The sequence below is a fragment of the Anolis sagrei genome, chromosome 4, assembly GCF_037176765.1.
Source record: "Anolis sagrei isolate rAnoSag1 chromosome 4, rAnoSag1.mat, whole genome shotgun sequence".
Taxonomy (NCBI): Eukaryota; Metazoa; Chordata; class Lepidosauria; order Squamata; family Dactyloidae; genus Anolis; species Anolis sagrei.
The window spans coordinates 167,624,851-167,651,826 of record NC_090024.1 but is presented as its reverse complement, the minus strand read 5'-3'; the positions used below and the strand labels follow the sequence as shown (position 1 = coordinate 167,651,826).

Here is a 26,976-nt window from a genome sequence, read left to right as displayed (position 1 = left end):
TTTTTTTTTGGTGTCAGGAGGGACTTGAGAAACTGCAAGTTGCTTCTGGTGTGAGAGAATTGGTCATCTGCAAGAATGTTGCCCAGGGGACACCCAATGTTTTTGATGTTTTACCATCCTTGTGGGAGGCTCCTTTCATGTCCCCACATGGTGAGCTGGAGCTGAAAGAGGGGGCTATAAATGCTCTCCCCAGATTCGAACCTCCAACCTGTCAGTCTTCAGTCCTGCTGACACAAGGGTTTAACCCACTGCGCCACCGGAGGCTCCATGCAGCTGAATGAAAGTAGTAAACACATTGTTAAAATGTAATTGAATACATGGAAATAATCAGATGCTTAACATGTAGAACTACATCTCAAATCTTACTGTCTTTAAATTACTAGAAGCTAAGTCATTTCAAAATTAGCTGTGCAAGCATGTTATTGGTTTATGTCATGTAGAACCATAGACAGAAAATTGCCTGAGCCTCCTCAATACAGCTTGAGGGTCAAGAAAAATATCCCACAGTTCTTCCAGCTCTTTAGGCGAGGGTTTCAAATTGATCTACATTTTGTGAACAACTGTGCATAGGAATCACAAAACCTGACGTAGAAGAACGATGTCTCTGGACAAATGTTCTACCCTAAATTCTCTTTGAAAGGAATATCCAGAAGCAGGCATGTAGCCGGGGGGGGGGGGGGGGGGGCTTGAGGGGCTTCACCCCCCCCCCGAAATTCTCATGGTGGTCCGCGAAAAGGCCTTACTTGTACATTATTTAAACTGTTATGTTTATTCATATCATGATCTGATCACCATGCTCAATATATCCCATATGCATGGGGGTATTGGGGTAACAATACAAAAGGTTTGCTAGGGTAGACCCTCTTTCACTCAGACTCAGCCCCCCGTCCCCGTCCCCCCGAAACAAACTCAGCTCCCCCCGAAACAAAATCCTGGCTACGGGCCTGTCAAGAAGCATTGAATATATTAGAAGAGAAAACTCATAATCCAGTTACTTCTGAGTTTAATAAATTAATGTTTATTCTTCCTATGTATTAGCACAGATTTGGGTTTGTCCCCATTGAGCTAAAACAATCTCTCCAGCTGGAGAAGAAAATAATTCATGAAAGGGGTTAAAACAAAACCAAACCGTATTTCTCCTCTATTTCAAGAAAAGATTGGGCATTTCTATCCCATCCTTCTCACCTCTGAAGAGGGACTCATGATGACTTACAGCAGGTAGTCATTAGATGCCAAAAACAATACATTAAAACATACAGTTATAATTAACACAATTAAAATAATTATAAGAATTCAATTAGAAACAGTTTGGCAGTTCAAAACATAAGCTTATAAAAACTGTATTTTGGGGGGGGGGGGTTTGAAAAATAACAGTGCCTAGACTCGAGGGACTTTATAGCTTTTGGGAGACAAAGTGGCATTGAAGCAGGACCGTCACATTTAGTATTAGACCCTATTGCACAATGCAATGTTTGTCTTGCTGCCAGTCTGCCATTTTTTCTCCTTTAAGTAATTTTATTAAGGTTTTATAATATAAAATAAAATCGGGGAGAGTGGGGTCGGTAAGGATATAAGGGGAGAAGAGGAGGAGTGAAGGGGATGGGAAGACAGGGGAACAAGGAGGGTTATACTTCCATTCTTCTTTATAGTGGTACATTGTGGTTAATCTCAAAGTTGAGTCTTTTCTTGAATTTAAGCCACCTCGTCTTTCCTATCTTCTCGCGATGGTGCTTTATTCCATATCATTTTATCTTGTTAAATTAGTATCTTAATATTGTTTTCTTTTAACCACTCCTTTAGTGGGCTCTAGTCAGTTGTTTTGCAGGGTATGCCCTGTGTTTTTGATACCAAGAAAGTTAATTTGTCCATGTTCATTATATCTAACATTTTCTCTATCCATTCTTCCTTGAATGGAATTGTCTCTTGTCTCCATACCTTGGCATGCACTATTCTTGCAGCTACCATTAGATAGTAAATATTTTATCCTTGTTCAAGCTCCAATCTATATTGGTCATCCCTAATAAAATATTCTGGTTGCAATGGTATTTTTTTGTTTCATTTCCCCCCCCCCCCCCCAAAATGATTTAGCTTTCTTGCATGACCACCACATCTGGTGGAATGAGCATACACAGTTCCTGCACTTCCAGCAGTTATAGTTTACTTCTTTGCAGAATTTGGTCAATTTCTCAGGTGTCAGATACTATTGATGCATAATTTTTAACCAGTTGTCTTTCAAATCGTAAGAGTAAGTATAGTCTAATTTTTTATTCCAAATTTTCTCCCATTCATTCATCATAATCATCCTACTTATGTTCTTTGCCCATTTTGTCATACAATCTTTAATTTGTTCTTTTTTTCAGTGCTCCATTCTAGTAGTAATTTGTAGATCTTTGTAATTGATTTTTTTTAGTTTGGAAATATTCTGTTGACGGTTGACTGTTGTTCTGCAAAGCTATTCCTGCACTGTTAATTTTGATACTGTACAGTAATATTTGGTTTTTAAAAATAATTAACAGTTGCTAGAACTGTAAATTTGCTTTTGAAAGTATGTTTTAAATTACGGAGCCATGGAAATGCAGGAAGGCAGGGTTCCGAGGGTATGCAGAAGTATGACCACAGGACCACGGATCAGTGAATTGGCACTATTCCCCAAATGGAGAGAGGGTGCTCATGCAATATATGTGACCACTGTCACTGTGGAATAGTGGCTTTGTGTAATGAAGTCCCAAGAATAGGCGAACAACTCATTTCAACATAAACCAACTATAGTTTTATTATATAAATTTATTGCTTCTTCTTTAATCTGCAGTCACTTCTTCCTTAATCTCCAAAGAAGAAGCAATAAATGTATCACTTCTTCCTTAAAGATCATAGCAGGAGAAGTGAGTGTGGGACTGTTTTCCATCAGCAGAAGACCTTTGTTGGTGAATTAAAATCAGGTGATTCCTCTTTCTTGCTGCCTTCAAAATTTGATTCAGAAGGGCAGAAAGCCTTCTAAAGCTGTTTGGAAAGAGTTGGGTAGAGGAGAACAACTTTGTCACCTATATTCGTTCAAAACTGGATTTGGGCAATTTGCCAAAGTACTCAGGCTTGATTTCTGTTGGGATCCTACCCTAGCCTAAAAATGTTGCACAAGCAGGTGAATCTTCTCAAGAGTTGAATAAATGGAGTACCACATTCATAACAATATACTTGACACATACTTATGTCATGCTAGAAGTATATAGTACATCAGCATCTTGTCTTTTTCAGCTCTTCATTACTGTTGTGACTAAAAAGGTTTCATTTGGATAGAATACCACTGTGGCACAATTTTGTTGTGAGGAAGCTTTTTTATGAAATAGATATCTACCTTGTCTGGATTTTTTAAAAAAAATACACTTTCTATCAACTGTATCAGATTTGTTTTGTGCACACATGAGTACATCTTAATTCCAAGAGTTACTTTCAGATAAGATACTGTTACGTTTTTCTAGCCTTCTTCAATTTTTGCATTTAGCTCCCATTCCATTTCACTCATTAGAATAATTTATATTTAAAACGAAAGTAGAAAGTTCAAATAAGATTAGAAAAGTACATAACAAGTTCCAAAGTATATATCAAGTAGCTGCTTTTACTGTTTGGGCAATGAAGAGCTATCTTTCTGAAAATTTCATGTGACCCCCAGATAATTATTCTCTACTATATAAAAATGAGTTTCCGGCCATATCTGCTCCCTCATGAGTCCACACAATTGGTTTGCTAAAGTGCATCTTGCTATTAGTATTGCGACTGTATTCAATACAATTAGCATTTGTTTGCTAAAGTGCTTCTTGCTATTAGCACTGTGATTGTATGCAGTGCAGTTGCACATAATGAAAGCTGTAGCTCAAGAATCAGTAAGTTGCTTGGAGCCAGAGAAACAGATGAGTAAAGGTGTCTCTGCAAAAAACCCTGATTTTTTTTCCTTTTGGCCCAAGATGAACCCCTTTATGCATCATTATCGAAAGTGTCTTTACTTCTGCGAGGTAAGGAAAATTAATTGAACGGTTTGTGATATATATTCTGTGTTAACCAGCACGAACATCTGTATAAAATAGTCTAGTCTACAGTGGCTGTTAAGTTTGTATAAAGCAAGTAAAAGCTCACTAAAATATGTCTTTATTTTTGAAGTAATTCAAATCTCTTCAAAAAAGATTCTTTCAATATATGCTATCATGCAAGTTCAAAGCAACTATCAATATTTTTCTCCACTAAACTGATATGAAATCAATATATTATATATTGTGCTGTTCCGAATAGGCTCAAAGATGTACTGTGTGTTTATATGTTAAAAAAAAACTTTTGGATGTTTCTTTTGTTTCTTTTTCGAAGAAAAGTGGTGCCCCACCTCCCATGAAGTTGCCACCACCTTACAAAGAACCCCAAAAATCAAGTTCTGGGGAAACTGAAGAGGAAGAAGAGGACATTTATACAGAAGGTGAGTTATTGCATCTATGAGGAACAACAGGAAAGCCTCAAAGAGAAGAAAATGTATCTCAGAGAGTTGTTATAGAGGAAAATTTACACTAGTTCAAAACCAAATAAGATGTGTAAAGAAACTAACAGGGATGATGGAGAGAGAAAGAATGAGAGGGCAGATGAGTGAAGAAAATAAATTTGACATGAAAACAGCAAGTTCTATACCACAGGAAAAGGAAAAATTGCTACAGCTTCTTTATTGACTGTCATTCACATTCTTGATTACTTTTTTGTACTTGTGGCTGTTTTTGTTGCTGTTCTTCCTGTAATGCAGAGCTGGGGAAAGTGCAGACTTTACGTCCAAGAGGTTCCTATGAAGTTATTACCCCTCAATGGGAATTCTGCCCTCCAAATAAAACTTTTCAGTCCCCAGATCTCTAGTACTACAGAACACAATCACTTGAAAATCCCTCCTATATTTGCATTCCTTTGGAAACTTTGTTTGCACTTTGAATGTTCAAATGAGGTTTTAAGTCGCTGCAACAATTAGAAAACCGAGTATTGAAGGAAAATTTCATTTGCAAGGGCAGACATGGTTTCATTATCTCCCAGCTCCATTCTAGGGGCCCAGACCCATTTTTTTGCAACTTCAAAAATTTCCCAAGACCTCTGTCCAAAATGGTAAATCTACTGTCTTACTAGGGATGCTTAAAACTACTGGAAAACACAATGGTTTTGCTCTCGCAACCTCACCAAACAAGCCAAAAAGTCACCAAAAATAAAATCAGAAGGGATACCACATAACTAGTGGGGGGGGGGGAGGGCTGTTTGTTTATTCAAATTGATTTTTATTAGGCCTTTCTCCTGAGGCAGCTTACAGGTTTTTAAAAGGCTGACACAAGTAAAAGCATCTCATATCTTAGAACCTTAAAGATATAATCAAATTGTAGTCTTAAAATATTCTTAAGTGAAAAGAAATTTAAAAGCATATTTATAAGACCGTGTGGCATACGTCTATAAAAAGGCAGTCATTTGCAAAACAAAAACAAAGAAAAAGAAAAATCCTCACCTGAATAAAAATGTTATCTTCCTGCCAGTGAAATGACAATAGTGGATGGAATCAGCCTTGTCTCTCTTGGCAGAAAGTGCCATGCCTTGGAAGCAGCTATCAAGAAGGCCTTCTGTCATGTGAAATGTAGCATCAAATTGTTGTTGTTGTTCAAATCAGCAAGCAAACCTATCCTGGATGCTTTTTGGGAAATGCTATACATATTTGAGTCACTGTAATGCTAGAAATGTGGGAACTGAGGCAAAGTGTGGCATTTTCTATTGATCAAGCTAATTTCTCTTCAGTGATGCCCTGATTAAATTGCTGCCTATGTTCTGAACCCCCTATGGAGTCAAAGCCTGCCTTAGTGATGAAGGAAGGAAGGTCAGTTCTGGATGTTTTTGAAACCATTTAAGGCTGTGTGATTGAAAGGCTGTCTTCAATATTTCCATGCATTGTTGAAAAAACTAGAATAGCACCATAAAATATGATGGAAAAATATTATAATTTTCTTCTAAATATTTGTACAAATTTGATAAATGGCCACATGCATTAATGCACAGTTGACTTGAACTGACGACTCTGTGAAGCTATTGGGAATAAAGATCTTCAGGGTCTTTTGCATGTAGGACTCTGAAGGGAAGGCAAGAATAGTTTGATGAATACAAATCAAAAAATAAAACCAAGATTGTTTTGTTTACGGTTTGTTGCCTTGAAGTGGAGTCAGAACACTGCCTCGCCAATAGATGTCACTGCAACCAGCAGCAAGTATTCTTGAATCTGAAATGGACAAGGCAAATAACTTTAGAAATCTTTCTGGAAGCTGCAGATTTCAACAAAATATTGGGTTTTCTTCATACACTAGATATTGTTTCAGTCCCTACCAGATGTCAAGTGAAAAGTAGCATTTTAATCAAATCAAAGAACTTGGCTTTCAATTTTGATGCTGTCACTAATCTTTATTTCCTATAACTACTTTCCTTTTGGTCTATTTTCTCATTGTATTTTTCTCAAAAGACAGTGGAATATACTGTAACCCTGTCCAGCTTTGCATTTTTGTACTTTGCATGTCATGTAGTCTCCCAGGTATGTGTTCTGTTTCTGATTCTGGTTAATGTATATGCAGTGTATTCATATGTCTATGTGCCTTAGGATTGTCAAGGAATACTCAGATGTAGTTTTTCCAGTCCCTTCCTCTTCAATATAGTCTACAGCACCTAGCATTCAGTGTTAATGGCCCATCCAAGTACTAACCAGGGCTGCTTAGCACATAAGATTAGATGGGATATAGTAGCTTTAAGTGACTTGGGCTTCCTAAAGTATCTGTGCACAATTCTTTTATATCTATCACTGCTACAAAAGAATTGGAACACTGAAAATAGTTAACAAAGCATCTTCTCTTACGCGATCCCTTGTAGCCTGAGGATGATGGTCCTCCAAGTTTAGTGTCTTGGCGGTGGATACGTATGTGGCTATGGAGACTTATTCTTGATATGCATATTCTTCCACAGTGAGGACTTCGGTTTCCAGGATGAAGGCAGTCCTGGTCAGGGTTGGCTTGACATCCCTTCCTCTTGGCACATTTCTCCCTTTCGTCCTCCATTCATGCCTCTTCAAATTCTGCAGCACTGCTGGTCACAGCTTACAAAGCATAGACAGTTGCATTTCATTAGAATGGATATAATGATACTCTAAAGCAGGGGTCCTCAAACTTTTTAAAAAGAGGGCCAAGACACAGTCCCTCAAACTGTTGGAGAGCCGGATTATAATTTGAAAAAAAACATGAATGAATTCCTATGCACACTGCACATATCTTATTTGTAGTGCAAAAAAAAAAAAAGCAAACACTTAAAAGCAATACAATAATAAAAATAAAGAACAATTTTAACAAATATAAACTTATTAGTATTTCAATGGGAAGTGTGGGCCTGCTTTTGCCTGATGAGATAGGATTGTTGTTGTTGTTGTTGTTGTTGTTGTTGTTGTGTGATTTCAAGTCATTTCAGACTTAGGTTGACCCTGAGCGAGGGCCAGGTAAATGACCTTGGAGGGCCGCATCCGGCCCCTGGGCCTTAGTTTGAGGACTCCTGCTCTAATGCCATTGATAACTTAAACCCAGAGCATCATAGTACCACAGTATGATCATAAATGGTTTTAGCATATCACTACATTCATTGTTCTTCTTCAAACTAACTTTTCCTATGAACTATTTGGGGAGTTGCATCTGATAACTACACTGCAGCTGTTTCTCAGTTAACAGACTGAGCAGATGGTAGGTGTACAGATATACACATGTCCATCTATATCTGAAAGAAAAGACATTATGTTGTTTAGATGTGAGGGTAAATCAACATTTTGGGAACAAAAATATGATTTTCTTGCTACATACAGTATGTGTAGGCTCATGACAGTATTTAGTTGCTATAAACATGAAGTGATACCACATTCCTTGAATATTTTGATATGATTGCATTTACTAAAAAGGCATCAAGTACTTAAAAATCTGCATGGCAAAGATAAGGCTTTAGGCTGACTCTGAGCACAGATTTGTTTTTGGAATACACAATCCTCTGCCTCATTTCTGATAATGTGCAATGTGGAAGATAATAACCAACTCTGCAAAGCTGACAGGCATTCTGTGATGACTGGAACCAGAAACATGTATCTATAAATCAATGCGACTATGAACCATTTCTGTACAATTAAGAGTGGGCCATTAAGAATCCTATTAGCTGTAGCTAGCAGAGGGGGAAAGGGGACAGCATTGTGTTAAACTGAGTTGTGTTTTGGGACAGGGGATGCCAGTGGAATATTAGAGATCTCAGGCAATGCAATAACATAGCAGCAGCAACAGCAGCAGCAGTGGGTCAGATGTTGGAAACGAGGAATTGCTTTTCCCCTGCATAGTTGCGCTGGCAGTTTTGCCGACAGCTGTAACTGTTTGCTTGCGAGCAAAGCTTGAAATTAAGTGTAATTGATCACATCTCATCATAGAAAGAGAGCTGACAGCTTGCCCTTAAAAGCAAGGGAAATCTCTCCGTCAGGCCCAAGGTCGTCAGAAGAAAGGCAAGCTCTGAGTCTCCTTCGGTGTGTGTGCGTGTACATGGTGTGATGAGGACCGGAGCGGCTCACAGCATTTGAATGTTTGTCAGGAATGCAGATACCTTCAAGTGCATACTGATACAGCAATGGTACAAGGGGGTTTCCCAGGTATGTACTGAAGTACCAACGTGTATTGTACTCATTTTCACAGTGTTTAAAATGACTGCATATGAAGAGCTAAATGAGAACAGCATCATTACTATTTTTCTACCTTTTGGCATGATTTATATGTAGGAAGGGTTGATGGTTGGATTCATTGTGTTGCTTTGAAAAATGTATTGGCTGACTTGAAGTTTGAGACCACTGGTTGTGAAACTGACAGACTGTGAAATAGACATCATCTGATGATAATGGTTCTGATTGCTTTAAATGATCAAACTTGTCTGTTCTTTAACATATGGCATGGGATGGTGGGATGGTTATTTAATGCTATGCCTTGAAACATTCTTGGTAAAAGCTTAGGGCAAAAAGATTATGTTAAAATCCTAACACTCAGCATTTTCATTGTGTATGGGCAATAGAATGTGAGTAAACAACAAACATTTTTCCAGAAAGCATGACAGTAATAATACGTTATTATTCAGTTGCTGAAGGTGTGATAGGCTGCCCGTTTATGTATGTGTGGGTAGAATCCAATTGTGTATGTGTATAACAGACCTGTGCATATGCTTGTAAATATGTGAGTAACATCTTTCACATGTCGAACCAACACCAAAAGTCTTTGGTCATGTCAATAATAGTTTGGTATATTCAGCATCTCTCTCTCTCTCTCTCTCTCTATCTATCTATCTATCTATCTTTCTTATTTCAGCATCTTGTCAAATTTTGCAAATGTAGAACTTCATGAGTCTCTCCACACAAGTGGCTTTGGAGATCTGCAAAAGGGGGATTGTGTTACTGAAGGAGGCACTTTAGCACTGAGGATCACTTAGCATTGCTGCAGTGACTTGCAATTAGAGATATGACATAACAGGTTATGAGAGGGGGTGTGTGGGCATTTGCCAGAGCAAGGACATATTATAATGTCCCAGTAATGCCTGCCAAGGGGTGCTTTTATGCATAAGCTCGATATGTGGCTCAAAACTACACATTTCAGCTGTGTTTGTTAAATATAATGCTATGCTACTGCAAAGGGAATAAAGAATACCAGAGCTAGCCAACCCACAGAACTTCATATCCCTTTTCCCGCTAGTAGTGCTATTATATCAATAACTTTAAAAAAAAACTGTATAATTTTAATGCTATGATTCCCCAAACATTAGAGGCATAATGGAAATTTCTCTTAATGTATTTTGAAGAAAACAGGATACATTTGTAAACTGCACCCAAGTGGTGCATAGAGCAATATCTTTCTGTTCACATATTAGAAATAATTGTGGGTTTTGTTTTTAATACATTGTAATGATTGAGGCAGTCATCTTCTGCACACTGGAACCATTTTCTCTATACTTTGGGCAGGTATCACTATGCATAGAACATACTGGCGTAAATTCAAAGATATCTTCTCCAGGCAGAAAAGCACTTTTGTTTATAGAAGCAGATCCCTTACAGTCCTACCCATCCCATGTCTCATTTTTCACCATTCCAGAGGATATGTGTCTTTGGGTACAAGTAAAGGCAGGCATGTAGCCGGGGGGGGGGGGGGCTTGAGGGGCTTCAGCCCCCCCCCCCCCCAATTCTCATGGTGGTTCGTGAAAAGGCCTTACTGGTGCATTATTTAAACTGTTATGTTTATTCATATCATGATCTGATCACCATACTCAATATATCCCATATGCATGGGGGTATTGGGGTAATGATACAAAAGGTTTGCTAGGCTAGACACTCTTTCACTCAGACTCAGCCCCCCCCCCCCGAAACTCAGCCCCCCCTGAAAAAAATTCAGCCCCCCCCCAAAACAAAATCCTGGCTACGGGCCTGAGTAAAGGGTTCTATGAGAACCAACATAGTGTGGTGGCTCAAGTGTTGAGTTAGGACATTAGGATCCCTGCTCAGTTGTGGGAACCCACTGGATTACTTTGGACAAGTTACATGCTCTTAGCCTAAGAAGAAAGCAATAACAAGTCTTGTCAAGAAACCCTACAATAGGATGACCATAGGTGCAGTCAACTTGAAGGTACATAGCAGCAGCAACTTCAAGATCATATAGGATTGGAGATACAATACTAAGAAAAACATGCTTTTGTCAATAGATTACATTATTGTTACTTTTTATTACATGGCAGACATTCTTAAGGTCAATGGGAAAGAAATAAAACATCTCTCAACTTGTTTCCTTTGTTCTGAATAACTTTGCCGTGTCCTCATAGCACCTCTCCCTCTGAAAAATGTTAACTCATCGCAAAGATTATCCATTTCCAAGCTCTGAAAGACAGAAATATGGAGATAAATACTGTAAATGTTTCCAGTTCCTCCTCTTTCTGAATAAAAGAAAAGAAGGTGAGAATATCATGTATGCAAATGCATGTATATGTGGCACTTTTCATGTAATAACAAACCATGGCATCTTCATTGCATCTGGTTGCTGTTCACAACATATGTTTAGGTCTCTAAGCAGTGCTTATTTTCACACTCTTGCAGTGGGACAACACCAAATTTATCTGACAGAGATATATTTTTCTAACTGGGTTCAGTCGGTGTATCCACAGCAAAATGAGATCGTTTTTGGTCTTCTGAATCCACACAGTAGGCCCTGCAGGCATCACCTCTAAATTATGTAACCAACCAGTGTGTCTCCTATAATAATCAAAACTGGATCTGTATGGGGACTGTGAGGATCAGAAGTGTTACATTTTCCTGAAAGTCAGATGTCGATAATTATATTCCAAAAATTGTTACATGAATGTCACAAAACACCCATGGCACATGAGAAATAGAGATGCTACGAAGTATGATTTTTATTGCTTTCAGGATATTGAATTTCAGGAAAGGGAATTGATGCAACTGAAGTATTTAAAAAGGATACAAGGAAACGAGGCTGTACATTTTAGTGTTATTTTTTAGAGGAATAAAGATAATATATATTTTAAATGTAATGATGTTAGTTAGGGCAAATTTTATATGGAATTTTATAGAATATAGATAGTTTTTTTCTTGAGGTATGCTACCAATTCTTGTGCATTCCTTAAGAGGGATAGGATAGCTTGAAAAAAATCTGTTGAGTTTGGAAGATACCATAATGGCACAAATTGCTGCATTTGTAAAAGATACCATAATGGCACAAATTGCTGCATTTGTAAAGAACATAGGAGCAATTCAAAACTTCAGGGACACTTAAGAATAATGTGGTAGTTTCAGATTGCACCATTGAAGGGGTTGCTCTGTATATATGCATAAAGAAATTGTTGCCATCACAAAGCAGTTTCCCTTTTAATAGGTATTTCATATTGGCTATCTACATTTAAACTACTTCTGTAGATAATCCGTATAGGTCAACCTCATATCTGGGAAGGCATTTGAGAAGGTAGGTGTTTAATGATGTCTTACTAAAGAAATCTCTGCAAAAGTTCATTGACATAGCCATTTTAGTCTGAAATATCAGATGCAAAGAGATCTTATATCTCTTTTGAATCAAAATGAGAGAAGTTGCAGCATAATCTTTTGTATACTTAATCTATTTCCTCAGATTCATGCAGATATCATATATTGTAATTGAACAAACATGCAATGATCTTGATAGGACAAGTTTGCTGGAGACTCAATAACTCAGTTAAGATAGATGTAAAACAAAAATGTAGACTTGCCATTGCCAAGTGATATAACCTAGTACTGCCACAGCCATCCATTTTAATCAATATATATTTTGTTATTTCGTGTCCTTGGATGTCTGATCATGAAAATACTATGATTTTAAGAACTGCAGACTAAAGTGTGTACAGAGTGGTTTCTCATTTCTATGATGGCACCAATAATTGCAGAAGTCACTTTAAAATATTTTATTTGATAGCAAGTAAAAATGTTTAAAAGAAACCCACTGTCTAGCAGGTATTACTGATGAAATACTGTGTGTGTTCTTTGGGGAAAGTTACACGGCTGTGTATCCTTCATAGAAGGTTACTACATGGTAAATAGTTTTTTGAATTCACTAGAAAATGTAACTATTGAGAAGTGTTAAGGAATAGCTAAACTTTACAACTGTATTTGGATTGTTCCCAAACATTTTAAAGATGTGACATACATGTCAAATGGGTTGTTCTGTCTCTGCACTTCAAAACCGCTAATGTTTTGCATATTCTCATGTCTGCACCTTGAATTTCCTGTTGCTTATTGTTTAATTCTTAATTTCAGATTTTGGATAATACAGCTTCCAATCTTACAGTTCATCAAATAAATACAACCAACCACCATAACTTTAAATATCAAATAAATTAATCTAAACATGTTTACATCAGATAGAAACAGTCCTTAGAGGTCTCGTTTCAGTTGTGATCTTGGATATTGAAAACTATGGTTCTAAAACTCTAGTTCAGTGGTTCTCAACCTGTGAGTCCCCAGATGTTTTGGCCTTCAACTTCCAGAAATCCTAAACAGCTGGGATTTCTGGTAGTTGTAGGCCAAAACACCTGGAGACCCACAGGTTGAGAACCACTGCTCTAATTGATGTGTAAGTCTATACATTGAAATCAGATCCTTTTTTTAACCAGATTTCTTCTAAACATTTTCTTCTATCTCTTTTCTGGTCATTCATAAACAGTTATTTATTTATTTATTTGATAAACCAATGGTTTACATTTTAACAAGACAAATCTCTAATGAAAGATCTTGAAGAATTTTTCAAAAATTGATAGTTTCTATCCAGGTAGTTCCCATTAATACAGAGCTAAAACCTTTATGTAAATCCTTCTCATTGTCGGAGATGGAGAAAGAGTGCTAATGTATCTCTTGAGTGAATGGTTTGATTGGACACAGCATTCTACCATTCTATTATTTCTTTCCCAAAAGCTTTCTCCTTGGGACATAAGTACCTATGATCCATTGAGCCTATACTTTACCAACATTTCTAGTACAATTTGAAATCTCTCTCTTAATTCTATGTAATTTAGTTGGACATGTATGCCATCCATCAACTACCTTCAGCAGGCATTCATTTGTTGCTGCTGACAAAGGATGAATAGAGGAGAGAGACAAATGCTTTTCTGAAATTACTACCACCAGAACTGATTGCCGCATTAGTTTTGAACTACTTTGGGCCCTGACCAGATAATGCAGTTTGAAGTCAACTCGAGGTTGCAGTAGCCACAAAAACATATTGCAGTGTGCATCTAAGGGTATACGATGCATTAAAAAGGTCTCAGGAAAGTCCATATTCAGCCAAAAAAATGTCCTACAGCAGATGCCGGTATATCCAAGATCCAAGGTGAAATCAGCCCCACAAAATGGAGAGTGCAGTGTAGACACTTGTTCCTGCTGCAGCACAGTAAAGGATCCCAAATGGGCCGAATATTTGCTGAAAGAAAACAGCAACACTCCTCCAAATTCGAGTAACTTCCCAGTGAACAGAATGAGGGTTAGCTGAAAATTGACCCCAAAATGGCATGTCGAATTGCACAAGCCTAATGAGCTGTATTACTCTATCCCAGTCAATAAGATGTAACTTAGTAAACAATATGACATCTGCTCGCTATGATGTTATTGAAGGTATATTGCCATACTAGATAATTTGAGCTAGCCATAGTCACACTAATAAGGATTCAAGGCCTTATAGTCCAGTGTGCATTCACCTAATGCCTGAATTGTAGCTGTGACTGAATTACCTCAGTGCTTGAGAAGGTGGTAAGGATGCACTCGCTCTCAGCTTCACATGAATTTTCACATTTCCTTTTGAATGCCAATCACAAATTGATAAAAATGAAGGGAGGGGAGTATTCCTTTTAGCCTATGAACATGTTTGAACCTTTTTATTTTCTCTCTTGGGTATCAGTCTTAGTCTTCCCAGTTTTATTCTTGGGTATTTATGATTCTGTATTAAACAAGCCAATAAAGGCTATGTGGGACATTCAGATTCTCATCTGCAGTTCATCTGAACCAGAAGCTTCATTTTTAGGGCTACATTCCCATACAATGCTTCCCCCCCCCCCCTTTTTTTTTCACTCTCAGAAAATGGCAAGTAGCAAGACATGAGAGTCCAATAATACGTATTAGAATTATACCGGAATAATGTTCTTGAATTTCCTAGAACAGTTTGAAGCAATTTTCACTCTAAGAGGTTATTTCCCATTCTGCATTCAAAGCTAGCTAATGGGTCTATTTTATTTTGGATTTGTAGCTGTTCTTTTAACCTTGATTTCTTTCATGTATCCCTTGATGCTATGCTTTACCAACCCAGAGAAGCAGATTTTTCCAAAGAGGATTTGATGTATATACCACTTGCCCAATTTAAGCTGAAGTTAAGTACAATTATAGTGGGACCCAAGCTTGTTAAGACATGCCCTGTGTATTCAGAAACATGCAACCTTTTTCAGAACAAGAATTTTCTATTTCACATTTACCCTAAAGAGGAAAGCTTTGTAAGTGAGCCCATCTGACCTATAGCATTTTCGTTCTGGGTTGTTTACAGAGCTTTGGGGCTTAGTATCTTTCAAGTCAGATTCTATTGCAACTATGCCAACATTTAGTTACATTTACAGAACTGATATGAAGAATAAGAATGGGCAGCTGAGTCTGGGTTTTTTAAAAAAATCTCTGATTGCTTTTAAGATCTAGTTTTTCACTATTCTCGAAAACTACTATAGAAAGTTGGTTTGAAACAGGGCTTAAACTTTTTCCACTCGTAATCCCTTTTTACTTAAATCAAACATTTACTGATAATAAATCAGCATTTGCAATGCTTGTTAAATAGCACGAGTACAGATGAAGCATTTTCTGCAGTGTCCACTGTAAACACTACATGTGGTTGTTAATAGATTTGTATAAATGTGTGGTGTTCAGAAACCTTTTTGTGTTGCCAAATTTTTCATGACCCCCAGCATCGAGCTAAGGCAGTGGTTCCCAAGCTTTTTTTGACCACTTTGACCAGGAACCACTTTGACCACTCTGACCAGAGACCATTCTGACCAGGCACCACTCTCCAACCTTAGTACCAAAGGGGTTACAAATCAGTTTTTGTCAACTTTAAATTCGGTTTAGTTATCCTGAGGTGCCAATTCAGGAAGTTGCATTAGATAAACCACATCAGCTCTGGTTTCTGATACAGAACATATACCATCCAGTAGTCACCATCTGCTCGCCCACAGAAAACCATATTTAATCTAAAGCTGATGTGGTCTATCCATGGCAGTGGGGCTGGTCAGCAACAGGGAAGGAGTAGCAGGTGGCACGAAAGGAGTGGAAATAAAATAAAATAAATAAAGAGGAAGGAGGCTTGTGGACCAGATTTTCATCTTTGCAGCCCACTGGTGGGCTAGGGCCCACAGGTTAAGAACCACTGAGCTAAGGGAACCCCATTTGGGGCTGGAACTCACAATTTAGGAAGCGGTGGTTTAGAGCACATTGTATTAATGTATCCAACAACTAGTTCTTTCTAATTCTGGAGTGAAAATGGTCAGGGAAATTAGATCAATCATAATATAAAACATCTTTTAAGTATGTATGACAAATACATTTTTGTATCAGTTTTTCACTATTCATACAAGAACAGCTGTGCTGGATCAGACCATATCTTTGAAAAGTTATTTCATTGGACTGAAAGTCTCTAAAATGATAGTGGAGACTTCTCAGCTGTAATACAAAATAACAGTTTTTTCAAAATTTGGTTATAGAGCGAAGCCATATGACCAATGGTCATTGACAGCCTTATCTTCCAGCAATTTATCTAATCTTCATTTAAAATAGGCTAAGTTGGAGGCTTTTACCATATTTTGAGAGAACTGTATAATTTAATTGCAGATTTAGTGAAGAAGTAGTTCCTTGTATCTGTATGAGATCTCACACAATACAACTTTGGTGGCTCACTCTGACTTATAGTTACCAGATTTCTTTCTCTCTCTATTTTAACTGTAGATCACCAAATTTTATCAGATTGAAAGTTATATCTGAAGCCTAAGGAAAAGAATTGCCAAAAGAGCAAATGGATAAAGAAACTTCCCTGTGAGCTTTAATCACTTTAGATCAAAGCTTGTGCTCCCTGAAGGAAAGAATATGTTTTAGCAGCACAAAGGAAGGGTAGGAAGTTCTGAAATCTAATGGTCTATATAGTATTTCATTTCTCTCATTGCATGAGAACAAGATTTTTTCTTAAGATCCTACAAGATGCTGGGTGAAAGTTATATGGCATATATAAGATTGGTTTCTGTCTTGGAAAGGGGAAGTTGAGTACATAGTACAAGACATGTCTCTTATCCTTTGTTTTTTTGTTGGGGAGTGTGCTCATCTGTCTTTAATAGTAACTAAGGATCAATTTTTATGTTGGTATGACAGAAATTTAGAATCTTTTCACCTTTCTCATGGAGGACATGTGGAATTGGCTTGTCATTGGGGTGATTATTGTTACTTATAAGCAAAACTTGTGAAGTCAATGGCTTCCATTAGACTTAGATTTCTAGCTGAATTATTAGTCCCAACTAGTGAAGATTTATTGAATTAAATGAAACTTGATGAATTACAATTCTACTAATTTAATGTACATATTCTCTTTTAGACTATATTATTGTTGTTCTTTTTTAGTGTTGTGCTGCACTTTGTTTTCTTAGGAAAATTCTTTCTGCTTAGTTCTCCCTTTGCCTTCTTTCTTTTCTTATCCAAAAGAACTTGTGCCCAGCATGCCTTCTATGATACGTCATTGATATGTTATCTGTTTGGTCATGGTCAGGAGTATGATATTTGTTTTGAGAGAAGCCATGATTAATGGTAAAGCATGAAAAAGGTAAACAAGGCTTGTTTGCACCTAGAAGGAAGAGTATGTGTTCCACTAGGAAATTATGCAAAAACGATGAGACAGTCCATTCAAATTAATTTGTCATGAAAGAAACTTTGCTATTAAAGGCAGATTTAAAATGTAAGAGAAATTAGGTATCAAAAACTAGGACATCAACCAGTACTTAGTAAATTAGATTTCGCAGTTTCTTCAATAATAATAATAATAATAATAATAATAATAACAATAATAATAATAATAATAATAATAGCCCCCCAGTGGTGCAGTGGGTTAAACCACTGAGCTGCTAAACTTGTTGTCCAAAAGGTCTGTGCTGTCCCACGCTAGGCCTGTACATTAGACCGTACACAGGACATAAATTCTCTGTGCCCAACGGGACGCCGGGGCTGCCTCAGAATAAAGGCCCTTAGATTCCCCCAAACAGAGTCTTTAGAATGCTTAAAGTAAGTCCAACAAAGTTCTTTTATTAAGGAACAAACAGGAACAAACAGGTACTTTAACGGTTTTCTTTACAGTCTATAGGCTCTTTCAATCTTGTCCACTAGGAACAGGCACTGTCTTCTTAACTGTAGCTAACTGATGGGGAAATCCTAGCTTCTAATCTGGGCAGTCTGTACTTGCCTCTGTTGACGTGGAGCCCCTGCACCCGGTACCAACTGCGTCTGGCTTCCGCGAGTGACCCTTGCCTCAACAGAGCTTTGTAGACCTCCAGGGAAAAAGAAGGAGTTCAGGTTGCTGTGATGGCCGGCTGGAGTCCCTCAGCCAAGCTGTGGCTGTTTGTCTCCTGGCCAAGTCGTAGAGCTGTATAACCCCGGCCAAGCTGTAAAAGACGAAGCTTTTCTACAGGAGCCACTTCATTCTATGTCCTGTGTGAAAGGCTTCTCTGTGAGAACTAACTCAAAATGGCTTTGTTCCCTCTAAAACTCAAAAAGGGGCGGGATCAGGGAACCTAACTATAACTGGCAGGTGGCTTACCCTATAAATGCAAATTATAACAGGAAACCCCCTGCTGCAAAATCCCAAGCATGGGATTGCACACAAACATTTAAACACAGCAAATAAATCTGGAGCTCCTGGAACAGCTGTTCCAGAACAAGGTCACAGGTTCAAATCTGGGGGGGGGGGGCGGCGGCATGAGCTTCCACTGTCAACCCCAGCTTCTGCCAACCTAGCAGTTCGAAAACATGCAGATGTGAGTAGATTAATAGGTACCGCTCCGGTGGGAAGGTAACGGCGCTCCATGCAGTCATGCCAGCCACATGACCTTGGAGGTGTCTACAAACAATGCCGGATCTTCGGCTTAGAAATCAAGATCAGCACCACACCCCAAAGTCAGACACAACTGGACTTAATGTCAGGGGAAAACCTTTACCTCTAATAACAACAACAACAACAACAACAACAACAACGATAATGATGCTCTATTTATATCCTGCCCCTCTCCCCAAGGGGACACGAGGTGGCTTACAACAAGAGGGAACAATGTCCATAACATCAGCCACACTTGCAATCAAAAAGATAAATCACATTACATAGAAGAATGCCAACTCACAATACATTCTGAGCTTGAAAGTCTTATCTAATATGCAGTGGGAAGACACAGTCTAAGAAAAATCCATCTTGAATATGACTATTACAATAGAAATAGCTTAAATAGTGGCAATATGAAAAAAAACATGTTTTTAGTTTAATATTTTGAAGACAAGTATTAAAATGTACTGTATAGCTTTTATCAGCTATCCCTTTAGCATTGTTGAGGGATTTATTTCTCCTCTGGTGTTCCAAACTTTGGCAGGTGTTTGAACACTGCCCTGAGCAATCAGTCATCAGAATGAAATCCAAAACGGTATTAAGCACAAGACATGGCCTACCATTTAAATAGGTTCTGCAGCTCTTTTGCACTTAGAAGATGAGCAATTTATCATGCAGCTCAGCATAATCTGGAATTTATCTTTCACCAAAACAATCAGATGTACCATTTAGCTGTAACAATTAAAGATAATGCAAGCTTTTGAGTTAAATAAACCCTTTCTTTTATATATTAAAACCTTTAAATCTCACTTCATGGGTTCTCACTGGGTCTTCAGGATTGCCTAAAACTTCAATGAAAAGAAAATACTATGGTCTTTATTCCCTCCATACATAATCTTATGTGATGGTTTTCTTTAGAGGCTGTTAACTTACCATGGAAATACTCGCTAGGTCAATAAAATATTTCATTAACATTAAAACTACAAAGTTATGATTACTGAAGCAATCCTATACATGGTTTCCTTCTGTGGAGACTTTGCTTGTTTGTTTTGCTTTTGTAGTGATGAGAATATGTTTTAATCATTTCAGTCTTTCCCCTGATAACTCTGGCTGTTGCTCCTAGCCCACTTGTGTCCTTGGAAGTGCTTTTAATATTAATGTATGATTTTATCAATGAGAGAAATGACTTCATTCTTTGCTTGTGTTTAATCAGCTCTGTCAGAATGGTGATCAACAAACAGTCTACTCTTTCCTTTCTAATCTACCTAAAACATTTGTGCTTTATCAGCTATGTAGGGAAGTTCAAGAGAGGCAGGCAAGAAACATTTTTCCATGTTCCCTCCCTTCCTCCAGTCTCTGAGAAACAGCCTGCGTAGCGTGGCAGAGCTGCTGGGCATTGCGGAATCTCCTTCAATGCAATAAATCTTACTTTGTAGAAGGATAGGCAACTGCAATGATCCTAGGAGCTGATTTTCTGCTACTGGGCCACATGAACTGCCAAAATAAATGAAAATTATGTATAAGTACCAAAGGTGGCTAGAAGCACAGTTTTGAAAAACATTGTTTGATGTTAAATTGGTCACTGGAGGAATATGGGGTGTGGGATGCTGCAATTTTAAAAGGTATCATAAATTGCTGGAGGCGTGTAGGTTAGGCAATACACACTTCAGTAAAAGAGAGACAGTTTAGAAAATTAGTTGTAGCAAATCTCAGATTCAAGCTCACTTCCATCTCCAGCATGGCCAGAAGATTGGAAGCTTTTACATCAAACCTGATTTGGTGCACCATCCAGTCTTACAAAGCAATGGTAAATTATAACATTTTTTGTGGAAACATGTCATTTTCAATGGATAGTAAATGACACTGGTTAAGACATAATTGAGATTATGAATGTGGGCATTTGAGCTGGATTTATGTGCATGACTACAACCTCTCTGTTAAAACCTTCACATGAACAGATTGCCTACCTTCATGTCGGTATTATCGGAGCCAACTATAACAAGATGAAATTCGAATGCTTTAAAAACAAAATAACATCAAATGATACAGGGTCTTCATTAGTATATGGTTTCCTATATGTTTTAGGAATATCTGTTTATCAGACAATAACTTATAATTCCCTTCTAAAGGTTGATTGAGTAGCAATCATCTAGAGTTTTTGGATGAATTAAAGACACTCTTCATAGAGAGAACCTTTGCTCCAATTTATTGGGAAGGTCAAGATTCTGCTGCCAACTGCCCTTTCCCCAGTTCAAATAGTTGAGTGACAACAGTTTTTGCACATTTGAAGGAAACTGAGGACAAAAGGAGAAAATGGAAAGTAGAAAAAGGAACTGAAAAATAGCTGAAAATATGGAATGACAGAGGGTTTATTGGGTCAGTTTCTGCCAAATTGGAGCAGTTGAACTCGAAAGGTATGGTACTACATGAAGTTATTGAATCTGACTTTTTGCCCCATTTACCCATTATACAGCACAGCTAAGATGCTTTATCATCTAATGAGAACTAGAATTTTACCAAAAATGTGTGTCTATGATTATTTAAAATGCAAAGTTCTGTCTGTGTGGCAGGTGAGCAAGGGCTATGCACAGCACTGATCCATCCATGCCAACCTCTGAGCATAACATTTTCCCTTGTGGGGAAAAACAATCCCTTTGAAGTACAGAAATGCCACAGTCCCACATAGGTCAAGGACTGTTTCCAGAATCTTTTTGAAGTTAATATAAGCAGTTTGGGGTTATTTAAGGCATTTTCACTGGAGCTGATTCAGAAGAGACTGAAATTCAAGAACCCCCTTTATGTACCTAGCAAGTAACTGAATCTTCAAGAAGAAGAGAGGATTAGCAAATTTCTAATTTAGCAGAATCTAGGAAGCTTAAATATGGAACTCTAATAAGGGTTTGAAGGTGAAGAGGACTGCAAAATTAATATGCAGTTATATTCTCCTGTTTTGTTGCATATGTTTGAAGGTATTTCCATTATTGTGGGGAATTTAAGGAGACTGTTAAGACTCAGCATACTGTGTGCCCAGGTGATAATTTGTATTTTGTAACACTACTGTATGGGGTGCTGGTTTTTATACTTTTCTTTGTGCCCTTTAAATATATTTGGTTGCTACCAAGTTTTAGTCCAAGATTTAAAACCCTCCAATATTTATTTAAAGTTGTTCAGAAAAGGTCTTCAGGTTTGTAGAGAAGGGAAAAATAAATAAGGTATTAATATCAACCTAGCCAATATGATCAAATTGGACAATGTGTTGTCAAAGAATGGATTAGTCACTGTTTGGACCATTTCCCACAATCCTTCAGCCAGCAATATACTAGTGCCATGTATTTTGTAATGGATCCATTCCAGGACCCAACATGTAATACAATGTTTGCATAATCTGAAACACTATACTTCTTACCTGAAGTAAACAATATCATAAGCTTCGGGCGAATGTATACCATATAATCACTCTGGAGGACCTAGAAAATGCTTAGAGAGGTATTTTCTCTAAGCCTCCAGCACAATTCTGTGATCAGCTTCTGGTGGAGATGACTCTGCAGAGCTCTTATAAGAAGGAACTAAAAGAAACAGTGACTCACCTTGGTATATAGAAGCTTTTTTCATAATAACGCTGTGCATTCAATGGCAACCATAGCCACTTGTTAATAACATTACAAATTAGCTGTGAATGAACATGTAAGAATAAGAGTTGAATGTTACGGTAACAAATTAAAACAAAATACAAGTAGTTAATCCTTTAGTGGGGAATAATGCTCTTTGTTTATATCTCTTAGTATTTTTCATTTCTTACCCTAAGCTCTGCTGGAGCCCAGATTTGGACAGCAACTTCCCTTCTAGGTGTTTGTTAATAATAATTTAATCTTCAGGTTTTTTAAGTTTGCCCCCTGCCTCAGAAAAATACATGTTGAAACACTATTTAATATTTTTCTACTGTTTGGGTGAATGATGGTAGAACATGTTTTAATACAAAAATAATACATTTTAATACATGGGAGAGTGGCACAGATGGCATTTTCATCTATCCTTAGTTGGCCTTCTGTATCCACGGAATCTCCATCAATAGATTCAAGAGTCATTTGATGGCCACCATAAGGCTGATGTGACCCTCAATGAAAATGAATTTGACACCCTTCATTGGCATGAAGACAAGGACTGCTTAGAAGGAAATGAAACCTTATTGTACAGGGTGGCTTTTTATAACAACACCAGATGTGGGGTCCAGTCATCTCTTCCCTGGGATCAACACTCTGCCACATAAAATCAGTGGCGAATCAGGTTGGTGAATGGTGGTGGTAAGCTGATAAACTCTACTTAAAAGGAGGTGATGATTTTAAAGGGCTTTACCACTTGATATTCATTTTATACCACTGGATGAAATTGCTTGCTGCCATTGATACACCATTGGAAATTTGGGGGCTGCAAAAACTGGCTCAACCTGAGGGCCAGTTAACTGAATGCATTCCTTGGTGTAATGAAATCTTATCTAACACTCTCTGGGCTGAATACGTGATAGAAATTATGAGACAATCCAGCTTCTTCTGGTGCATAGATTTGGGAATAACTAAAGCAGGGGTCCTCAAACTTTTTAAACAGAGGGCCAGATCACAGTCCCTCAAACTGTTGGATTATAATTTGAAAAAAGCATAAATGAATTCCTATGCACACTGCACATATTTTATTTGTAGTGCAAAAACACTTAAAAACAATACAATAATTAACATTAAGAACAATTTTAACAAATATAAACTTATTAGTATTTCAATGGGAAGTGTGAGTCTGCTTTTGGCTGATGAGATAGGATTGTTGTTGTTGTTGTTGTTGTTGTTGTGTGCTTTCAAGTCATTTCAGACTTAGGTTGACCCTGAGCGAGGGCCGAGTAAATGACCTTGGAGGGTTACATCTGGCCCTCGGGCCTTAGTTTGAGGAACCCTGAACTAAAGGATTGCTATCCTTGATTTCACCTACCTATATTTGACAAAATAGGAGGAATTTTCTAGGTCCTCCGGGCAATTCTATAGTATGCTTCCACCGAAAGTTACCATAGTGCCATGCAGGAGCAGCTAGGAAATCCTCCCTAGCAATTTTCTGGATCCTTCAGCATGGCTCTATGGTAACTTGCAGCAAAAGTCATCCATTTTAATTATTTCCTGTTTCTACAGTTTGTTTAGGAACATATCCCCCAAGGATATGGAGATCATAGTGTATGATGTAAATATGCCCCCATGTTAATCATGATAGTATTTTACAAAGAGGATGAAAGTGGAAGCCAATGTCTTGACTTCTTTTCCATCTAACAGAAAATCTCATAAGACTAAACAGCATTGATAGGCTAGTCAGAACTATCCTGGGTGTTTTAGAGTAGGAAAGGTGAATATGGTAATAATAATAATAATAATAATAATAACAATAACTTTATTTTTATACCTCGCCTCCATCTCCCCGAAGGGACATGGGGCGACTTACATGGGGCCAGGCCCAACAATACAGTTAAAAACATAACACATTAAAATGTATAACAACAATATAAAATAAAACAAAATAAGAACAACAACATTATAACAAAATATAAAACAGTGATCAACCAACAACCAATAACAACATTCAATGCATATGTCACTTCGGTCATCTGGAGAGGCCCTGCTCATGATCCCGCCTGCATCGCAAGTGCGTTTGGTGGGGACATGAGACAGGGCCTTTTCTGTGGTGGCCCCCTGACTCTGGAACACCCTCCCCAAAGATCTTAGACAGGCCCCTACATTGGCAGTCTTTAGAAAGAACTTGAAGACCTGGCTGTTCCGATGTGCTTTCCCAGAATAGGAAATCTCCAATACCAAGTCCCATAAGCACTTTATTAGAACTAAGATTGCCGCACACTGCACACTGCACTTGCCCTATAAGCCTTATATACCTCCTGTCACATCAGCACTTTTAATCCTGTACCCATTACTCTGGCCCGGCCCAGTTCTATTGTGTCTTAGTGTATTGTTTATTGCTTGTTGTTTATATTGTTTTAATTGTTTTTAATTTGCCTTAGGTTTTGTATTGTTATATTGTGTGTTGAGGCCTTGGCCTTTGTAAGCCGCATCGAGTCCTTCGGGAGATGCTAGCGGGGTACAAATAAAGTTTAATAATAATAATAATAATAATAATAATAAGGTCTCGTAATGGGTAGGTGGACTGGTGCAACAACATTTCAGAGGATAAGGCTAGTGAGTAAAGTGCATAGGTCATATAGCAGCAGGAAGGATAAAAGCAGCATAAAATACGTCATCATAGCTTTAGATATTGGACAATAGTAAAATGCGAGGACAAGAATCTTGGGTTGTAGCTGGGGCCAGTTATCTAGGGACCCTTATGGAAAGTGGGCAGGGAGGGTGCTAGCCTAATCTCCCTGGGTAGGTAGTTCCAGAGCCGGGGAGCTACAACCGAGAAGGCCCTTTCTCTCATCCCCATCAACTGTGCCTAAAACAAAGGTGGAAGCAAGAAAGAGCTTCCCCAGGAGATCTTAGAGATCATGTGGGTTCATAAGGGAAGATGCAATCACGAAAATAGGCAAGTCCCAGACTATTTAGAGCTCTATAGGGGATAACCTGCACCTTGAATTGGGACTGGAAACTTATCCGCAATTAGGTACAATTGGGAACAAGTGAGCGTATTCTACAGATGTTAAATGGCTACACTATATATCCCCCCCTCTCTCTCTATATATAAGTGTGTGTATACACATACACACTCATGACAGATAAACTCTTTTGCAGGAAGGGGGGAAAAAACCTTAAATTAACCTTTTTTTAAAAGAACCAAAACCATCCAACAAAAATGGATCCCTAGATGCAAAAAAAGATGATTGAATTCTGTATTCTGTATTATTCCAATAAATATCATTGGAGCTATTGGAAAAGAGTAATAGTATCATTGCTCATTGTTTCAATGGCAAGAAATGACTAAACCCCAATTTGTTAAATTGCAGCTTTTTACTCTGCTCCATTTAGGGTCTTGTAAGCTATAATCAGTAAATGAGATGCACTGACTTCACATTCCTGTGATTAGCTTTCAAGGGACCACACACTTTTTGAAGAAATGAAACTAAGAAAGATATGAATGGTTTGTTAGGCATGATTGGTGCTGTAATTGTGTATGCAAACCATACTTTGAAGTGGATAAATATGGAATGATGAGCACAAAATAAGGCTAGATTGGTGCTGCTAGAATGTATTCCTTGCAGTTTTGGGCTTTCCTCTGGGTGCATAGATTTTGTTCAGTCTCCCCTCCCCCCCCCCTTTTTTTAGAGAACCTATGAATTTTCCTGAAATACAAAATTACTGAGACCTAAGTGAGATAACAAAACAACATAGTGGAGTGATTCTTTCGATAGAGCTCTAGCCAGGGGCGGCTCAACACATTATGCAAAGTAAGCATTTGCAGTATAGTTGATTTTGCCCAGGGGCGCTCTTGGGGGAAAATAGACCTTGACATATGCAAGTTGTAGTTACTGGGATGTATAGTTCACCTAAAATCAAAAAGCATTCTGAACACCAATGATGGAACTGAGCCAAATATGGCACACAGAACTCCCATGATGAACAGAAAATATATGTCAATGATTGGTTGGAGGGGGGCGCCAAAATACTGTTTGCTTACCATTGAAAATTACCTAGGGCCACCTCTGGCTCTAACCCTTGTACATTAGAGACAAAGCATGTTTCCTTGGTGCTTAATGACAGTATGGAATGCAGTCGTGACCATCTGTAAGGGCAGAAATATTCTTGATAGTTGGTAACCTTTTGAGCACTTTGGAAGGTTAAAGCAGCAGTAATACTTTTGAGCAGCTTGACCTTTACATAACCTCCAACATTTCACGAATGAAAACCAAGGCACATGTGGCCAAGCAATTTCAGAGTGTGGTCACAATGGTGAAAGGCATTAATGAAGATGGAGAGACAAGCTAGGAGATGTTGAAGCAGTTTCCTTTTTCTGTGCCTACACGGAAAGGCAAGACTCTTCCTTTCCCCACATTTAACTCAATTTGTAGCAACTGAGGTCAAAAGGAGAAAGTGGGAAGAACAAAAAGAAACGGAGACATTTCCAAAGCATCTGAGAAAGTGGAATGACAGAGGATTATTTGGGATTTTACTTGCCAAATCAGGTCATTTGGAGGGTATGGAACAGATTTTTCAAGCTCTTGGCAGTTTCAGAGGAGAAGTCTTTTTGCCAGTAAGAGAAATGAATATATTCCAAACAAAAAAACAGAAAA

The 26,976-nt window shown here is 38.0% G+C and overlaps 1 protein-coding gene across 1 annotated transcript in view; it reads left to right on the top strand.

Annotated features, from left to right (window-relative positions):
• The window catches only part of PATJ (PATJ crumbs cell polarity complex component), a 196,727-nt gene that overhangs the window by 99,366 nt on the left and 70,385 nt on the right, over positions 1-26,976 (top strand). Inside the window, exon 27 of the mRNA XM_060773627.2 lies at positions 4,354-4,459. Within this exon, the coding sequence (XP_060629610.2) occupies positions 4,354-4,459 (106 nt within the window). The remainder of the gene's footprint in view (positions 1-4,353; positions 4,460-26,976) is intronic.